At 44.6% G+C, this 16,231-nt stretch overlaps 1 protein-coding gene across 3 annotated transcripts in view; it reads right to left on the minus strand.

Moving 5' to 3' along the window:
* Prkcb (protein kinase C beta) overlaps positions 1-16,231 on the minus strand; it is a 341,205-nt gene that overhangs the window by 34,966 nt on the left and 290,008 nt on the right. For all 3 annotated transcript variants that reach the window (XM_021166849.3, XM_021166848.3, XM_085841346.1), the window contains 4 exons: positions 14,559-14,621; positions 8,973-9,111; positions 4,615-4,695; positions 4,225-4,332 (listed from right to left, as the gene is read on the minus strand). In XM_021166849.3, the coding sequence (XP_021022508.1) occupies positions 4,225-4,332; positions 4,615-4,695; positions 8,973-9,111; positions 14,559-14,621 (391 nt within the window). The remainder of the gene's footprint in view (positions 1-4,224; positions 4,333-4,614; positions 4,696-8,972; positions 9,112-14,558; positions 14,622-16,231) is intronic.

The raw sequence follows: 16,231 nt of genomic DNA on the forward strand, positions 1-16,231 counted from the left end.
ACTGTGATACCTCTTAGCATACAGAGCACATGGCACGTGCTGGCCTCCAGGCTCCCTCAGTATCTGCGCTTCTCACCTTGCCCTTCTTCTCCAGCTCACAGGCTTTCTCCCCCAGCTTCTGATTCCTATGCAACCCTGCTGTGTCAGCTCTGGGCCCTTTTGGCCCCCTTTCTCTTGGTCACCTTTGACCACATGCTCTTCTCTTCCTGCCTCCCCTTCTCTCTCCTCTCTGGCCCAGTTCAGGCTGCTGCTCATGCTCAGTGCACTACTTTCTCTCCTTGCTCGGGACTCTTCCAGATGCCTCTGGCTGTGCTCTCCCTCGTATCTACAATAAAAACTTCTCCTCAGCCACACCTCGGAACAGTCTTGTCTCCACTTTATACACTCTGCATGTGGTTTTCTCAGAGATATCTGTGGTCTCGCTTGGTCAGGAAAAGTCAATGGTGGGCAAGGAAATTAGGTCAAGCCCTGACCTTTGTGTGTCTAGGACAGTGATTCTCAATCTTCCTAATGTTACAACTCTATAAGACAGTTCCTCATGTTGTGGTGACCCACAACCATAAAACCATTTTTATTGTTTCTTTATAACTGTAATTTTGCTACTGTTATGAATCATAATGTAAATATCTGTGGTTTTTCAATGGCCTTGGGTGACCCCCCTATGAAAGGGTGGTTCAACCCCCAAGGGAGTCATGACTCTCAGGTTGAGAACTGCTGGTCTAGGCGGTCTCTATTAACTCTGATAATAATAACACTAACACAACATGTCTTATAGAGTTGTAACATTAGGAAGATTGAGAATCACTGTGGACTGAGAGCATTATGTGTCTGGTTTCTGTGCTAAAGGCAATCCAGCCATCATTTATATATAACTCCTGAATCTTACAGCAACACTCGTAGGCTTCAGCAACTATTTTCCCTACAAGCAAACTTGTCCAGACAGTAAAGTTATCTGCCTAAGATTACATAACCAAGGAGAAGAGCTTTGTGTGTGCGTGCATGCATGTGTGAGTGCGTGTGTGCACACGTGTGCCTGTCAAGCCCAGACTTCTATGCCTTCCCCAATCACTCTGAGACAGAGTCTCTCATTTTTACCTGGAAGTTCCCCAATTTAGCTAAGCTAGCTAGTCAGTGAGCCCCAGAAATCCTCTGGTCTCTGCCTCCCCATTTCTGAGAAAGATGTGTGCTGCGACACCTGGCTTTCTTATGTGAGCCTCAGAGACTGAGCTCAGGTTGTCCGTCACCTGCAGGAGGCACTTTGCCTTTGCCGATGGAGCCTCCTTCTCAACCTCAGGGTCAGGTTTGGAATGGCTCAGCTCTCTCAGCCCTCTGTAACTCAGTCTCTCTTTATTTTTACTCTAAGTTGCTAGTCTAGGCTTCTGCCTGCTTTCAGCATCCTGACCATGGAAACCAGAGTAAGCTTTTGCTATGTTTTCAATGGTGGAGAATAGGGTTTTTTTGTTTTGTTTTGTTTTTTTGGGTTTTTTTTTCTTTGTTCCTTTTTTTTTGTTTTGTTTTGTTTTTTAATGAGCTAGACATATGAAGAAGATGGTATATGTGGAAAGATAGCTGTTTTCAGATTCCTTGTAGGCAGGGAGATGGCAAGCAAAGAAGTTCCACTGTAGGCACATAGAAGAGTATGGAGTCTGCCGGGTTACCACTCTCCACTCTCTGTGCCTGAAGCCATGGAGACAGCTGGATGTAATCAGTGTTCCCATTTCGGATCACCTCCCAGACGCATCTCCAGGGGCCCTCTGCTCAGGAGGAAGCATCTGGCTCTAAGCTTAAGCATCACCCCTACTTTGAAGGAGGATCAGCCTTAGAGAGAGAGCCCACACTGCACTGAGCCCACTCAACTCAGAACAGTGCCCCAGCACAAACAGCGAGGAGAGTCACTCCTGCTCATGGTGAAGGTTATGGATCCTGAATTGATAGAAAACAACTCCACCAGGCAAAGTGCTAATTGGAGCTGAAGCTGAAGGCAGCTGACCTGGAAAATTTTCTCTCCTCCATGACCCACTTAGAACCCCTACCCCGAGCTGTCCAGGCAGGGATGGGTAGGGAAGGGGAAGTCCATGAGCATGCACTGTACACCTACTATGTGCTAGCTGCACAAGAGTCCCCTTCTACTGCCTCACTTAATGTCTGGGAAATGACTCATTAAGTACTTTTATTCTGTTTTGGGAGATAAAGAAGCAGAAGGCCAAAGATGCAAGGAAATCGCTCAAAACCACACACCTAAGGAACAAGAGGGTGCGGTGAGGATTTGCAGGGGCCTTTTGATCTCCTAAATCCTTCCCTCTCCAAACTCTCCTGTCACAAAAAGACACAGGCTCAAATGCCAAGGGGAGCCTGGCACCAAACAGAGCAGGGACAGCATTACTCACATTGGAGATGGCCTTAGGGTTCGGGAGCAGAAATCCAGGCTCTGGTCTAAGTGATTTATAGGTATTAACTGGTTTAATCATCAAAGGACCCTATGTGCAGTGCTGTTATTGGCCTCAATCCGTAAATCAGGTCAAATAACTTCTTCATGATTATAGTGGCTCAGATTCTTGGACTTGGATGGGAACTCAGACAGAATCTGGCTCCCTGCCCCCCCTTTTAAATTTTTTTTCCCGAACTGGAGAGGGTGCATCCCATCTAAAGGGGAGGGTAATTTCCAGTCTTGCTGACTGATGCTTTGTAGGAACGAGCGGACAATGTGGCAGACGGAAAGCTGAGAATTTATGGGAAAAATCCAGATCTTCAGATGTTGGGAATCATTAAACAAATTAAAGACCACGACTGACTTCTTCCTGCTCCTCTCTTAACGGAATGCCTCCAGGACTCTCACTGGCCTCTGTCTGCATCTCATCCTTTATCCACAGGCTTTGCCAGTACTCCTGATGAACCCTTGAGTCTCCTCTGGGCTCCTTGTTTTTATTCTCTCCTTGCCTCACACCCTCCAAGGAAAAATGCTTGTAACTGATTTAACCTGAAGCTGTTAGGGACTGAGGCTAATTCACACGTGGCTTCCCCAGAGATGTCTACCTCCTCGAAGGTGTAGCTGAAACACAATGCTCAGGTGATTTAGCGGGTGAGAGTTCAGTCTTACGAGGTGTTTTCAAGCTGTGAGTTTGGCCCAGCTCACGTCACCAGGGCCAAAACTCAGGCTGAGCTTCCTGACTGATGCTGATTTTCTTGACCAGAGCTACACGGATGACATCGGGCTGGGGTCAGGAAGAGCGAGGTTGGGTAAGGCATGGGAGACATACATGCATCCTAGAGATCTATGACGACAGCCCTGGTGTATGTGGACACACAGCAGGAGCCTTGTGCTCAGGCACAGCCCAGGGTCTAACCTTTAGAATGATCCCTCCTTGTTGGCTGGTGGGAAAGCCTTTGTAAAACCTCCATCCTTGCATGCTGTTCCGCCAGTCTCAGGGTGAAGCTTTCACACTTCCATTGTGGTTGAGGAACTGCGTCCTTTGGATACTGCGTTTAAAGGCCGTGCATTTTGCATTTTGAGCTATGTGGGGGATTTTTCAGAACACTGGTATGTAGACCTAACCCTGGGATAGGGCCTAGGTCTGCATCATCTTAAAAGCAGATTGGATCCAACATGAAATGTAGCACAAATAAGCCTTACCTGCAAACTCCTGCCTGACTTTCTTCACAAAAATTATTTCCATAAGCTGTAGGTGTGTACCTGTGCCCTTTGAACTCTGTGTGTGTGTGTGTGTGTGTGTGTGTGTGTGTGTGTGTATGCATGGCTTTGTGCGCACCTGTGTCCTACAAGCTGAGTGAGATCATGCAAGTCCGGGGACACTGCATTTAATTCAGCTTATCCAGGGGATCACTTAGAATCAAGACTGTCTGAAATTTTCATACAACAAATGTCATACAATTCTAATGTTAACTAAAGACACATGTGGCAGAGAAGGACAAGGCAGACCACCCTAGGCGCTTTTCCCATGGTGCCAGCTCTTGAGCAGCATCTCTGGGTTTCTTTGTGTAAGGCTTGGAGCTGGTGCCCAGTTAAAAGCGAGACTCCAGTACATGGCTATCTCCTCAGACCTTGGTGCAAATGAGAAGGGAACTCTCTCTTCCAGGGGAGAAAAACACCCTAGCAGGGCTCTGGTGTTAGATGCAGAGCGAGAGGTAATAGCAATCCTCTGGTTCCAACTGGTTGGGGTACTACCCTTGCATGGTAGTGCTGGCCTTGAGGGAGGAACAACTTACCCCTTTGCAGATTGCCACGGCTTCCTTGGACATGGACTTGGGATACGCCACATTGTGTTCCATGATTGACTGGAAAAGTTCATCCTCGTCCTCCCCTTCAAACGGTGCCTGCGGAGCAGAGGACAGGGTGGGAGAAGTGCCCCTGCCTGGCCTTCCTCCCAGCTCTCTCTGTCTAGCAGGGATTCCTTCTCCCCACCCCCAGTCCTAAGCTGAGGTTACCCTCTGGGACGTTCACAAGAAAAGACGACCGGCAAACGTAAGTAACCCCAAGGCCAGAAAAGTCAGAGGTACTCAGATTCATGAGCTGTGACCAGGCTGTCACTTTCCCCAGAGACCATATGGCTGGAGGTGGAGGGTAATTTCCTTACAGATCACTTAAAATGCAATTACCTGGCCAGCCAACATTTCATACAGCAGGACTCCAAATGCCCACCAGTCCACAGACTTCCCGTAGGGCTGATAAGCAATGATCTGGAAAACAGAGGATGTCCCATCAGAGTGACAGACAGCCCCTATGGCTGGAGACTGAGTTCATCCTTATTTTATAGGAAGAGTGGCCTAGCACTTGGGTGGGGAGTCTCAGGGATGGTCCTGACCTTTTGTGCAAGGTTACAATGGCTGCTGCCGTTCCAGATTTGAGCAGGGTCTTGGAGAGTGGACAAAGAGGGTAGGGTGCACCTGCACTGTTTCCTTGAATTTGATGATTCACAAAGGCACCTGCGGCTGGGCAAACATCTGTGTGCCACGGTGCCTTTTTTAAGCACCGGGTGTGGTGTGATCTTTCAAATTTCTGTGTATGGTATTTTAACAAGGAGGAATGGTTTTGTTTTCTCACTATAGAGTAAAAACATTTACACAATAATGTGGATATACTTAACACTACTGAACCACATACTTAAAGATGGTAAAACTTACAATATGTGTGCTTTGTTTTGTTTTGTTTTGTTTTTCATCTGTTTGTGGAGTTTGGGATTCAACTCAGGGCCTCGTGCTTGCTGGGTGACTTCATCTCTTCCTGACCCACACCCATCGTTCAGCATGATTCTTTTGAACAAAGATTAAAAATAAAATACCCTAAAAGTATTTGTGATTCTTTTACATCTGTTTTTATTTGGAAAGTATACATGGTAAAAAAAAAATCTGTGAAAAGCATCTCTAATTCTTTGTCAAGAGTAAAATCATGCAAAACACTGGTCTTTCTCCTGCTAGACTCTTTCCCACAACTGTAGATTAAACTGGTGTGGGGTCTAAGCTCTGGCACTTCAGAGGTGGACCCTCATCATCCTGCATTTCCATAAGATTTGAGTGCTGGCACATTGGCTACTTTTTAAGATTTTATTTTTACTTTAAAGTGTGTGTATGTGTTTGTGTGTGTGTGTGTGCAGTGACCTTGGAGAACATCAGATTCCCTTGGAGCTCAAGTTATAGGAAGTTGTGAGGTGCCTCACCAAGATACCGGGAGGTAAATTCAGGTCCTCTGGGAAAGCAGTAGGCACTCTTAACTGTAACCACTGAGCTAAGTCACCAGTCCACATCATTTCTTTTCTCTACATAGGATTCCATTGAGAGCACGCACACACACACACACACACACACACACACACATGCACTCACTCAAACAAATATGTCTTACAAATTCCCAATTGTCCAATGGTTTCCATAAATTAAATGAATGGAAGGAGGATTAAAGGATCCAGGGTGAGCATGGCTGCCAGGTTTTGACAGCTGTGTGACTGTCCACCCTTCAGAGTGGACATACAAAGTAAAGAAGCAGCTGTGTCAAAGGCAAGCTACTGACACAGCAAAGGTTGAGTGCCGAGGTTTATGGGCCTCTGGTCTCATGCTGTATCCTAATTGCTGTTTGCCAGTGTGACCTTGAGGGGAGCTACCTAACATCTACAAAACAGACATACATTGTGGGGTTGTGGGTATGAGGTACTGAACACCTCTTATGCCTCATCCTTCACATTGCTGTTTACTATAATGGTCTGTAATGCAGTTATGCTTTGTTTCTCTCAGTAAAGGCATTGGCACAAATCTGGCTATAGAGTGAATGTCTGTTCCCTAAAGTCCACCTCCCACCCCAGCTTCCTCCTCAAAGTCAGAAATGCAAAGATGATGGTCTAAGGGTAAAGACGTCCATCAACTAATAGTCACACGTTCCAGAGCTCTACAGTGCAACATGACTATGACAGTTAACAATGAATTGCCTTCTTGAAAACCACTGTGACTGCCAGGAGCTGGAGGACACACCTGTAATCCTAGCATCTGAGACACTAAGACAGCAAGATTGCCATGAGTCCAAAGTCAGCCTGGGCAACACAGCAAAACCATGCTTCAAAAAGCAAATCATGGAAGGACAGTGAGATGGCTTAGTGGGTCAAATATTTCTTGTATGAGCCGCATGACTCTAATTTAATCCCAGAAGCCAGGGAAGGGCAGAGGAGAGACCCAGCTCTGTAAAGTCGCCCTCTGACCTACACATGTGTGTGTCATGGCGTATGCATGCACACATACATACCCAAAAGAAATATTTTTGAAACTACTGAGTGCAGATATTAACAATAAATGTTAAGCACATAAGGTTATACATACAAAAAAAAAGATTAAACATACAAATTAACGAAATTCAACCCTTCCGCAGACCCAAATCATTTTTGTACACTATAGGTATACATTTTTAATTTGGAAATTTAAAATAGACAAATAATGAAACAAAGGAATAAATGAATAAGGAATGTACTCTGAACAGACATGACTGCAAGACACAGGCTCTGTGAGAAGCATCTCAGAGAACGTGTCTTCACACCTTTAAGGCACTTGGTGTTTCATTTGCTTCTTGACAACCCAAGAAGTTAAACCTTTTACCAAGGAAAACAGAGCCTGGGAGGTGAGGAAAGTTGTCAGAGGTGGGTGTGGTTGGTTAACAACAAAGCTGACCAAGGACAGCGGTGAGCTTAAGAAGAGGCTGCTCAGGGCACAGAGTGCTCAGTAGCCCTGCAGCCTGCCGGGAGCTGTTGGAGACCATGACCCTACAGGGATTCCAACTCAATGGTCAAAAAGGGTGATATTTGGGCATCCTAGAAAATTTAAAGCTCCCCTGTGACTTCTCTGAGTATAGTTAGATATGGGAACTAGGACTCATTGAACAAAAGAAACACCCAGGGAACTGTGTCAGGGTGTGTCAGATCCTACGGAGAATTAGCCAAAGGATAACTGACCTGAGTGTGCCACCCAGGGATACACAAATACACTTACTTACTCTGCAGGAGGATCAGCGACACACAGCTATCAATGACACACAGAGAGATGGGCACATTCTTAGCCTCTGCAGTGTTTGAAATCCATGTGTCATTTCCCAGGCAGACTGTCTGCACCTTTTCATGAGCATTTGCATACTCAGAGAAAACACACAGCGGCGTCCCAAACGCTAGCACCACTGTCTATAAACAGTGCTTCATTTTTGTTATTCCTCATTTGCATTTGTCTTATTTTTATTATTTCATTTGTAGAGAAGTCTTGCTAGGGAACTCAACCTGGCCTTAAACTTAAGTTCCCCCTGCCTCAGTCTCCCGAAGCCTTGGCTGGCCGGTGGATGTGACCACGCCTCGTTTGAATTTAGTTTTCCTTTTATCAATATGTCTTGGAAACATGCCTGTATTTTCATATACATTTAACTCACTCTCTTGAATCAGTGAATAGTGATGTTTTCTACTATTATTAAACTGAAGTCTTCTACTCTCACCCCTATGGAGGGACATGACTTCCAGTTAGTTCGCAGAGATATGCTCTGATCTTTCCAAGGTTATATGTGACTTCCTGACACAAATGTGGTATGTACTAGAGACTAACTCCTTTATTGATAGTCATAAACATTGAGGTTCTCTCTTAGTTTTCATTATTAAGAAATGATTAAGAATGAAGGGCTTTGAATGTGCTTCCGTGTGTGTGTGTGTGTGTGTGTGTGTGTGTGTGTGTGTGTGTGTGTGTGTATCTACCTGCATGCGTAACCTAGGTTTCTAGAAAGGAGTTGCTTTTGCACAGAACATGGAGGTTTTAAACATTATGTTTCGTTTTATACCTCCATGGGAAACCTTCTAGACAATTCTTGTACAGCAAGTGACTGATGGCTAGCCAAGGAAAAGAGCAATCCTAGGAGACCTCTCTCTCTCTCTCTCTCTCTCTCTCCAAGATTCTGTGTCATGTACTCACAAATTATTGTGTCATATCGTGTTGGGAAAAGCCAGTGGATGGCCACTTCCTTTGGGAGGAAGGGGGTTACTCTGATGAACGTTCACCCTTTCACCTATATCTTTATCAAAGGAAGACAAATCTGGAGTCTCCAGGAAGGCATCTCTACTGCACAGTGCACTACCAATGTGTCTTGTCAGCCCAGAGGATCCCTTCCCCTTCCGTCTCTCACTCTCTCAACAAACATTTCAATGTCATAATTAGGAGGCATCATATGGCCACGAGCCATAGCAGCTTGGTGATGGATGTGTTTTTACTGATGTGTGATGGATCGTTCTTTTGAGTTTTATTTAAAAAAAAATCTTTCCTACATCTTGACATATTGGGCCTTCTAGATGTGCTAAGCTAATCTGCAAGTGAGAGCTCAGAGGGATGACACAAAAAACGGGATCGAAGCCAGTCCAACGTTCCCAGGCACCGCCCTCGACCCTTCCCAGGCCTCTCACAGGCATCTGGGAGCAGGAGAGACATCACTGCAGGTGGATGCATGCTCTCACCTCTGGGGCAATGTAGTCCGGAGTGCCACAGAATGTCTTGGTTGTCACCCCATCCCAGATGTTCTCCTTACACATGCCAAAGTCAGCGATTTTGATGTGCCCCTCAGAATCCAGCATCACGTTGTCAAGTTTCAGGTCGCTGTGGTAGACAAGGATTTGGAAGTTTAGTTTGCACACTGCTTATTTCAACTCACCCAACAGTCACTTGATATGGACACATCACACACCGGTCGGTGCTCAGAGCTTCGCAGGCACAAAGGTAACATCAAACCCTCTTTTTCCTACAGAGGTTTACAATCTGGCAGGGAGATTATAACAAAAGGACCACAAGCCTCTGTACTTTCTTTTTCTACAGAGTGAACGGGGCTGTGTGTCTCACAAAGATTCAAGGAGACATTATCTCAGGGAAGAGAGAATTCTTAGGAAGACAAGGAAAGGGCACAGAATCATGGGTGATTCCAGAATCCAAAGGAAGTCCACAAGTTAGCCTCTATCCTGTCATCTTTTCTGTTACATAGAAAGATATTTTTTCCATGAAAATATTACTTTTAAGGTGTCTCTGAAGATCATGGAGCTAACAAAACAAACAAACAAACAACAAACAGATTCAGAGAATTTACTCCAAGTATTTCTGGCTCTGCTACTTTGTGGGACAGTACTCAGGAGCTCCAACTGTTCCCTCAGTCAATAGGGGTCTGTTGCATGTTTGCTATGTGTCAGACACTATTCCTGGAGCTAGATACATTAACTATGAACAAGATAAATAAGAATGCTTCTTTTATATTCTAATTAAGTCCCAGTGTCGAGCAAGGATAAGAAATATTTCACCACATAATCATGGCTATTTGAACTCTGAACTGCAATTTGGAGAATAGAAAGATGATAAGGAGATGGTAAGGGCGGAAGGGGATGTCACTGTACAATGGGTCTCAAAGACAGTGACATCTGAGCCTTATAGAATTTGTCCTTTGCTTTCATCCTGATATTGGCATCTGTGTGAATGGGCAGGGTTTCATAGACTGGAAAACTCCTGCCTGTCTTCAGCCATGTGAGATTGCTTCCACACTCACTTCTTCCTAAATATCTACTCCAAAGTCAGCATTCTGTGCACCAGTGGGTAGGGATGCTTGCTGTCTCAGACTGATCTCTTCCTAATAGTAGATGTGGAAGTCCAGTTCTCTAGGAGGGATGGAACCTACTTTCTAACTCAGAGCTCTTTCCTGCTCCTTTTGATCAGGTTCTTTCCTGATATTTAGGCCATGTTATGGGGATGGTATGAATCTGACTTCTGGTCCCAGGAATGGTTTTACAGGCCTGTACTTGCCATTGGAAACTGTGCTCACAGTGACTGGTTCAATAACAAGCCTGGGAGCCAATGGAGAACCATCAAAATCTTGATACCCTCTTGGTTACCTCCAGCAAAGAGGCAAGCTCTAGAATACTGGGTTGATTCAGGAGCAATAATTTAAGTCTAAAAGCTCCAGAGGTCCATTGATGAAGAACAGAAAGCTAATAAAGATCAGAGGCTACAATGAATTTCAGATGTGTCTGCAGACGTCTCAATGGCAGCCAAGTTAAGTAAAGCTGAACTAAGTTGCAGTCAGTTAGCTGAAGAGATATCGTGACAACCTATCCAGACACCTCCTATCTGTTGTTAAGTCTCTTCATCCAAGAGGAGATTCATACACGTGCATCCACTGCAGGCAGCAACCTTCCCCATCTCAAGGATCTTTGGCACCATCCATAGGACCAATCTTAGACAGCACTCAAGCTTGTCTTCAAGCCACAGTGTCCAAATGCCAGGCTAGAAACCAGGAGTGCTGTACTATGCAGAAAATATATACCAGATGTATGTATGAATTCATTACACATGACACCCCTCAACTTGACTATACGGCCAGAAACAAGCAGCTGGGGTTTTGTATGTGAGTATTTGAGAATCCAAACTCAGGTCTTCATGATGGCATGTTACCCATTGAGCTATCTCCTCAGTCTTCGGTTGCTTTGGTTGATGTTTTTCCCTGTAAGACACTCTCATTATAATGTCAAAAGAGGGCTGGAACATTTATCTTGAAGAACTCCATTAAGGAAAGTTAGCACAGACCTCAGAGACAATGACCAATAAAGCAGATACTAAGTTTGACAGGAAGGATCTTTCTGTCATCTCTGACCCCATCCATGTATAGTATGCTCCTCAGAAAAGGAAAGGTTAAAAAATGTGTCATGTTACATCCTTAAGAACTGCACAACTCAGTTGGACTTGTACCTTATGTACAGTTGACTAAATCAGCACAATCTCTAACTACCTTTTAACTATTTGTCCTTACACCCACAGACAAGTAGCCCTCAACCTGCATCAAGGAAACTTGTCTTTGAAACAGATGGAAGCCATCAAAGAAAACCATAACCAATAAACAGAGAAGACTTGTGGAGCCCAGTCCCAATGGATACGTCTACAATACAATTCTCACACCTAAGGTTCAGGGAACATTGTGGAAGAGGGGGTGGAAAGATTGTAAGAGTCAGAGAATCATAGAGTTTGCTGTGAGATTCTGTCTTCTAATAATGTCTGAAGTTACAGCCATACTTCTTATCAACCTGACTGCCCAAATGTGATCTGAACAAGGACAACAATAGATGTGTTAATACGGGTGGGGGAAAGACCATGAGGCTTGAACCATACAGAGAGAACTAGAGACAGCTGTGCATGAGAGAAATAGTCTTTTCCAGGGAAGAACACACCAACTTATACACCAGTTAGTACCAAGTCATCACCCCTAAAAGCATGCATACAAGTAACATCATACAGATGATCAGGTTATACATGTGTATTTAGAAATGTGTGTGCGCTCAGACGTGTATATACACCATATGTACACATATATGTGTGCAATAACAATCCATAAAAAAAGAGGCTGTGAGTTTAAAAGAGAGAAACGAGGGGTATACGGAGTAGTTTGGAGGGAACGAAAGGAAGGGAGAAACTATGTAATTATAATCTCAAAAAATAAGAAGAACCATGCTATCAAGCAGAAATCTAAATGAAGGAGGCAGCGATTTGTGACACTTGAAAAGATTTCTCACTGTAGAGGAAGTTTCTATGAAATCATACAATTATACATCTTTTGTCATGTAGTTTTACAATTTTCACTTGATTATCAATTTCTAGAACTCTATTTCAATTGAGCTTCTTGATAGTAAGCAATGAAAAACAAGTGTGATGATTTTAATATGAAAGGGAATTTATAGGAAGATATTGAGAGGTTCACAAAGTCTCTGAGGAAGCTGGAGAACTAACAGGGAAGCTCCATGAGGCTGGAACAACGCTGATCAAAATGCAGAGTGGGCATATTGAAGCTACTGCTAACATCACCACGAGACAGACAGTGCCTCTTCTTCCCTGAGCTCCTGATGCTGGACTCGACAAGTACTGCCAACACCTTCTGTAAACCAGTTACAGCTGGTGATAATGGCTACTCCCAGCTACCATCTTAGTTCCTTGGTCACCAGTTTTCTTGACTCACAGTATTGGGTGAATACAACTGTGTATCTAAACCTGGGACATGGACTTGGCCGTACTCATAGAAAGTATTCATGGAAGTGATTATTTCATATCTCTGTATTTTGAGATAGACTCTCATTCTGTAGCCCAGGTTAGCCTTGGACTTATGAGTCTCCTGCTTCATGTTCCCATGTACTAGGGTGATAGGTATGTGTAACTACAGCTGGGTTCTTAGTCTTTAAGTTAAGAAGTAGGCTTTGTAAATAAAATAAAATAAAATAAAATAAAATAAAATAAAATAAAATAAAATAAAATAAAATACCCAAAAAACAAAAACAAAAAAAAACAAGCCTTACATTAAAAATGGAGAATAAAAGAATTTGAGGAGAAGGGTGATCCTATAGGAGGACCAGCAGTCTTAATCTGGACTCCCGAGATCTCTTAAACACTAGACCACCAAGCAGACAGCATACACCAGCTGATATGAGGCCCCCAACACACATACAGTAGAGGACTTCCAGGTCTATGTTCATTCAGAGATGATGCACCTAACCCTCAAGAAACTGGAGGCCCCAGAGAGTTTAGAGGTCAGATGGGGTGGATGGTGGGGGCATCCACGTGGAGACAGAGTGTGGTTGGGTCGAGGTGTGGAATGTGGAGCAGTTGGAGGGTGGGAGGGGAAGGGCGGGGAATGGAATATAGAATGTAAAAAATGAATTACAAATAAAATTAAATTAAAAAATGGAGAATAAAAGGGGGAATCTAAAAGAGAGGAAAGGAGAGAGGGGAGAAAGAGGTGAAATAGATAATAGATTTAGATAGATAGATAGATAGATAGATCATTTTAGCACCCAAACTACTTGTTCATCAATTCCAAATCTCAGTCCATACCACACTAGGCTGATAATGAGCCCCGAATAACCTAGCCTAGCTAGCAAGAACTCAGTTTCATTCCTGGGGCTGAGTTTTCTTCTAATACATGTGTAGTTCACAATCTTCTTAGGAGCCTGGTTGGTTTTATTCTTTGAGAGCCACATCCTGGGAAGGAGTTAGAACCTTATTGCATGAAAACTTAACCCATCATTTTTGGTTAGTGTCTTCCTGCAGTTTACCCAAGATTCACTAACTGCAGGCCAGAATTTCCATTATTTCTACAGTAGAGGTGAGCATCTGTACGCAGCACCAGCAACCCCATCTTATCCTTTCTACACACTCCAATAAACCCCATTCTCCATAGTTCCTTTTCTGTCCCCTGCTCTACAGTTTTTGTCTCTGTTTTCTCCACTTGGAACAGCAGTCAGCACACAGTAGGCTTTTGATGACTATCTGTCAAATAGATGAATGAAATGGGCTGATATGACTCTTCACGAGCCTTTAAATAGACCCTTGCTCATGCCAAGAGCTGATAGAAGCACACTCCCCACTGGCTCCTATTACATAACAGTCAGTCGATTCCCCCCTCGCCTGTGCCATCTCATCTGCGCAGCGCAAGAGGAACTGTACACCCTGGACTCACTGACAAGTAGCAGCCTCAGGCTTGCTACCCTGCCTTGCATGAAATATAAAATGGTGTGACTCATACAGCTATGATCACACACTTGTTTCTCCCCAAACCGGCAAATGCCAACTTCTGAAGTTAATCCTGTCTTTCAGGGAGAGCAACTCAGAGATCTATTTCCAAATTGCAGCTACATACAAGAAAAATGGTTGCATAATAATACGATCCTGCCACACTCGGCAGTCGATTCTTTCCATGCTTCCCGGATGTGGGGTCCAGGAGGAAAGTGCTGCTGGCGCCCTCTTCTCAGAGCTGCCTCTTCTCAGAGACTTAAGTGTCCTCGTGCTGGAGGTCCCAGAGAATCATGGATGACACAGTCCATCAAGATTTTGCTATCACCATATACAGCTGCCCAAACTTTGCCAGGGCAGTGGGCGATGTTGCCTGGCAGAACACATGCCCAAGTTAGTACTGGAGGATTCCTCCCCCACCACAGATTCTAATTTTAAAAGCAGTTGAAGAAAGAGGCAGGAAGGGAGGAGCTGAGGGAACTGAGGAGACAGAAAGCACAGCCATGCTCACTTACCGGTAAATAATGCCCTTGCTCTGCAAGAAGAACAGACCGATGGCAATCTCTGCAGCGTAAAATCTGAAATTAGAAGAAAAAAAAATGGTGATGGAGAGAGTTAAGGGCACCATACACTTAGCTCAGAAGTCAATAGACTATTGAATGAGGCGCAAGGCATGTAAAGCCCATGATGGATAGTCAGTTCTACGTCTCCTAAAATGCACAGTGCGTGGGTGGGTAAACGGGATGGTCCAGAATGACACATGGGGGTGGGGAAAGGGTCAGCAGCTGCAGAGTGGGGAGGGGCTGTGGAGGTGAGTGGGCTGGTGGAGAAGGATTGTTTCAATATAGTACACGTTGAAGGACTTTAGTGGCAGCCTCTGGCAGCCATTGAAAGCTTAGCATGCACTTGGCACTGTTTTAGGGTCTATCTGCCTTCATTCCACCTAGAGTCCAAAGACATAGGTCCTACTAGGACCACCTTGTTCAGATGGGGAAACCAAGGCTTAGAGATGAAGTCTGTGAGGAGCCTGGAGAGGACATACAGCAAATGAGTGGTCCAGCCTGGACTGGAAACAGCTGGTGTCTAATGTGTAATTTCCACCAAGAAGGAAGAGGAGTTTGTTTTCCTTGTGGTGCTGGGGATAATAGAAGAACCCAGAGTGTATCTAGGCACTTCCCCAGTCCCTGTTTTTTTAATTTTATTTCTTAAGGCCTAACTTCACTCTGCAGGCAGCTCTACTGGCACATAACTCCGTAACTTATCATGTAGCCCAGGCTTGCCTCAATCTTGCAATCTCCCGACTCAGCATCTCAAGAACTGGCCATTAAGCCTGGCTCACTAAAGACATCTTAGGAGCACAAAACAAACAATCAAACAACCCTGCCAGTAATACCACAATGGTTGGCAGGACCTCAGGGAGCTGTGCTCAGTCCTAATAGTATGTGTCATGAAATGATGAATCAAACCTGGATCAACTTGATGTGAGAGAGGAAAAGAAAAACAGTCCTGTGATTCCATCGCAAAGGTTGATTGGGAAGCACGGGGCTAAACAGAACAGTGTTCCTGGCTTTAGCAGGTGGGAAGACAGGAAGCAGACTGAACGGAACAGGAACCCATTCCCCCTTCCCCCAGCTGTAAGGTGGGTCCCTCCATGGGCTCTGAAGGCTCTCAAGAGAAGCAATAAAACCTAAGCAAACACCCAGGAAGGAGAATTGACGTTCATTCCTGTGGCTTTTTCTGTGCCTGCTCACCCACGGGGTTCTAAGCAAAGGAGAAGCTCTCTGGGATTTTTATTTTATAAATGATCTCTTGCTGGTTTATGCATGGGGGGGGACAGAATGGAGAACCCACAAACCATAGATGCAAATCATCTTGAACCCTCATCTCCCCAAGAGTCAGAGGGAAGAGGTGTAGGAAACAGATGAACAAACACAGGTGGGTTTCACCCACACAGACCCTCCCCTAGGTCTAGAATCTTGGCGGTTCCCACCCTCCGGGTCTCGCTGCCCTTGTTTGTAAAGCTTGGGTGAGATTCTCTCCCTCCCCGTACCGCTCAGAATGAAATGAGATGGTGTTTGTTCAGTACTTGAGGGTCTGGCACAAAGAAAGTTCTCAATAAATATTAGCAAATGAACAAACAAAAACCTGCAAAGACATTCCCCAAGGAAGTTATAAGACCTTTCTCAGG

Source organism: Mus caroli, unplaced genomic scaffold (assembly GCF_978045245.1).
Source record: "Mus caroli unplaced genomic scaffold, Mus_caroli_1 scaffold_8, whole genome shotgun sequence".
NCBI lineage: Eukaryota > Metazoa > Chordata > Mammalia > Rodentia > Muridae > Mus > Mus caroli.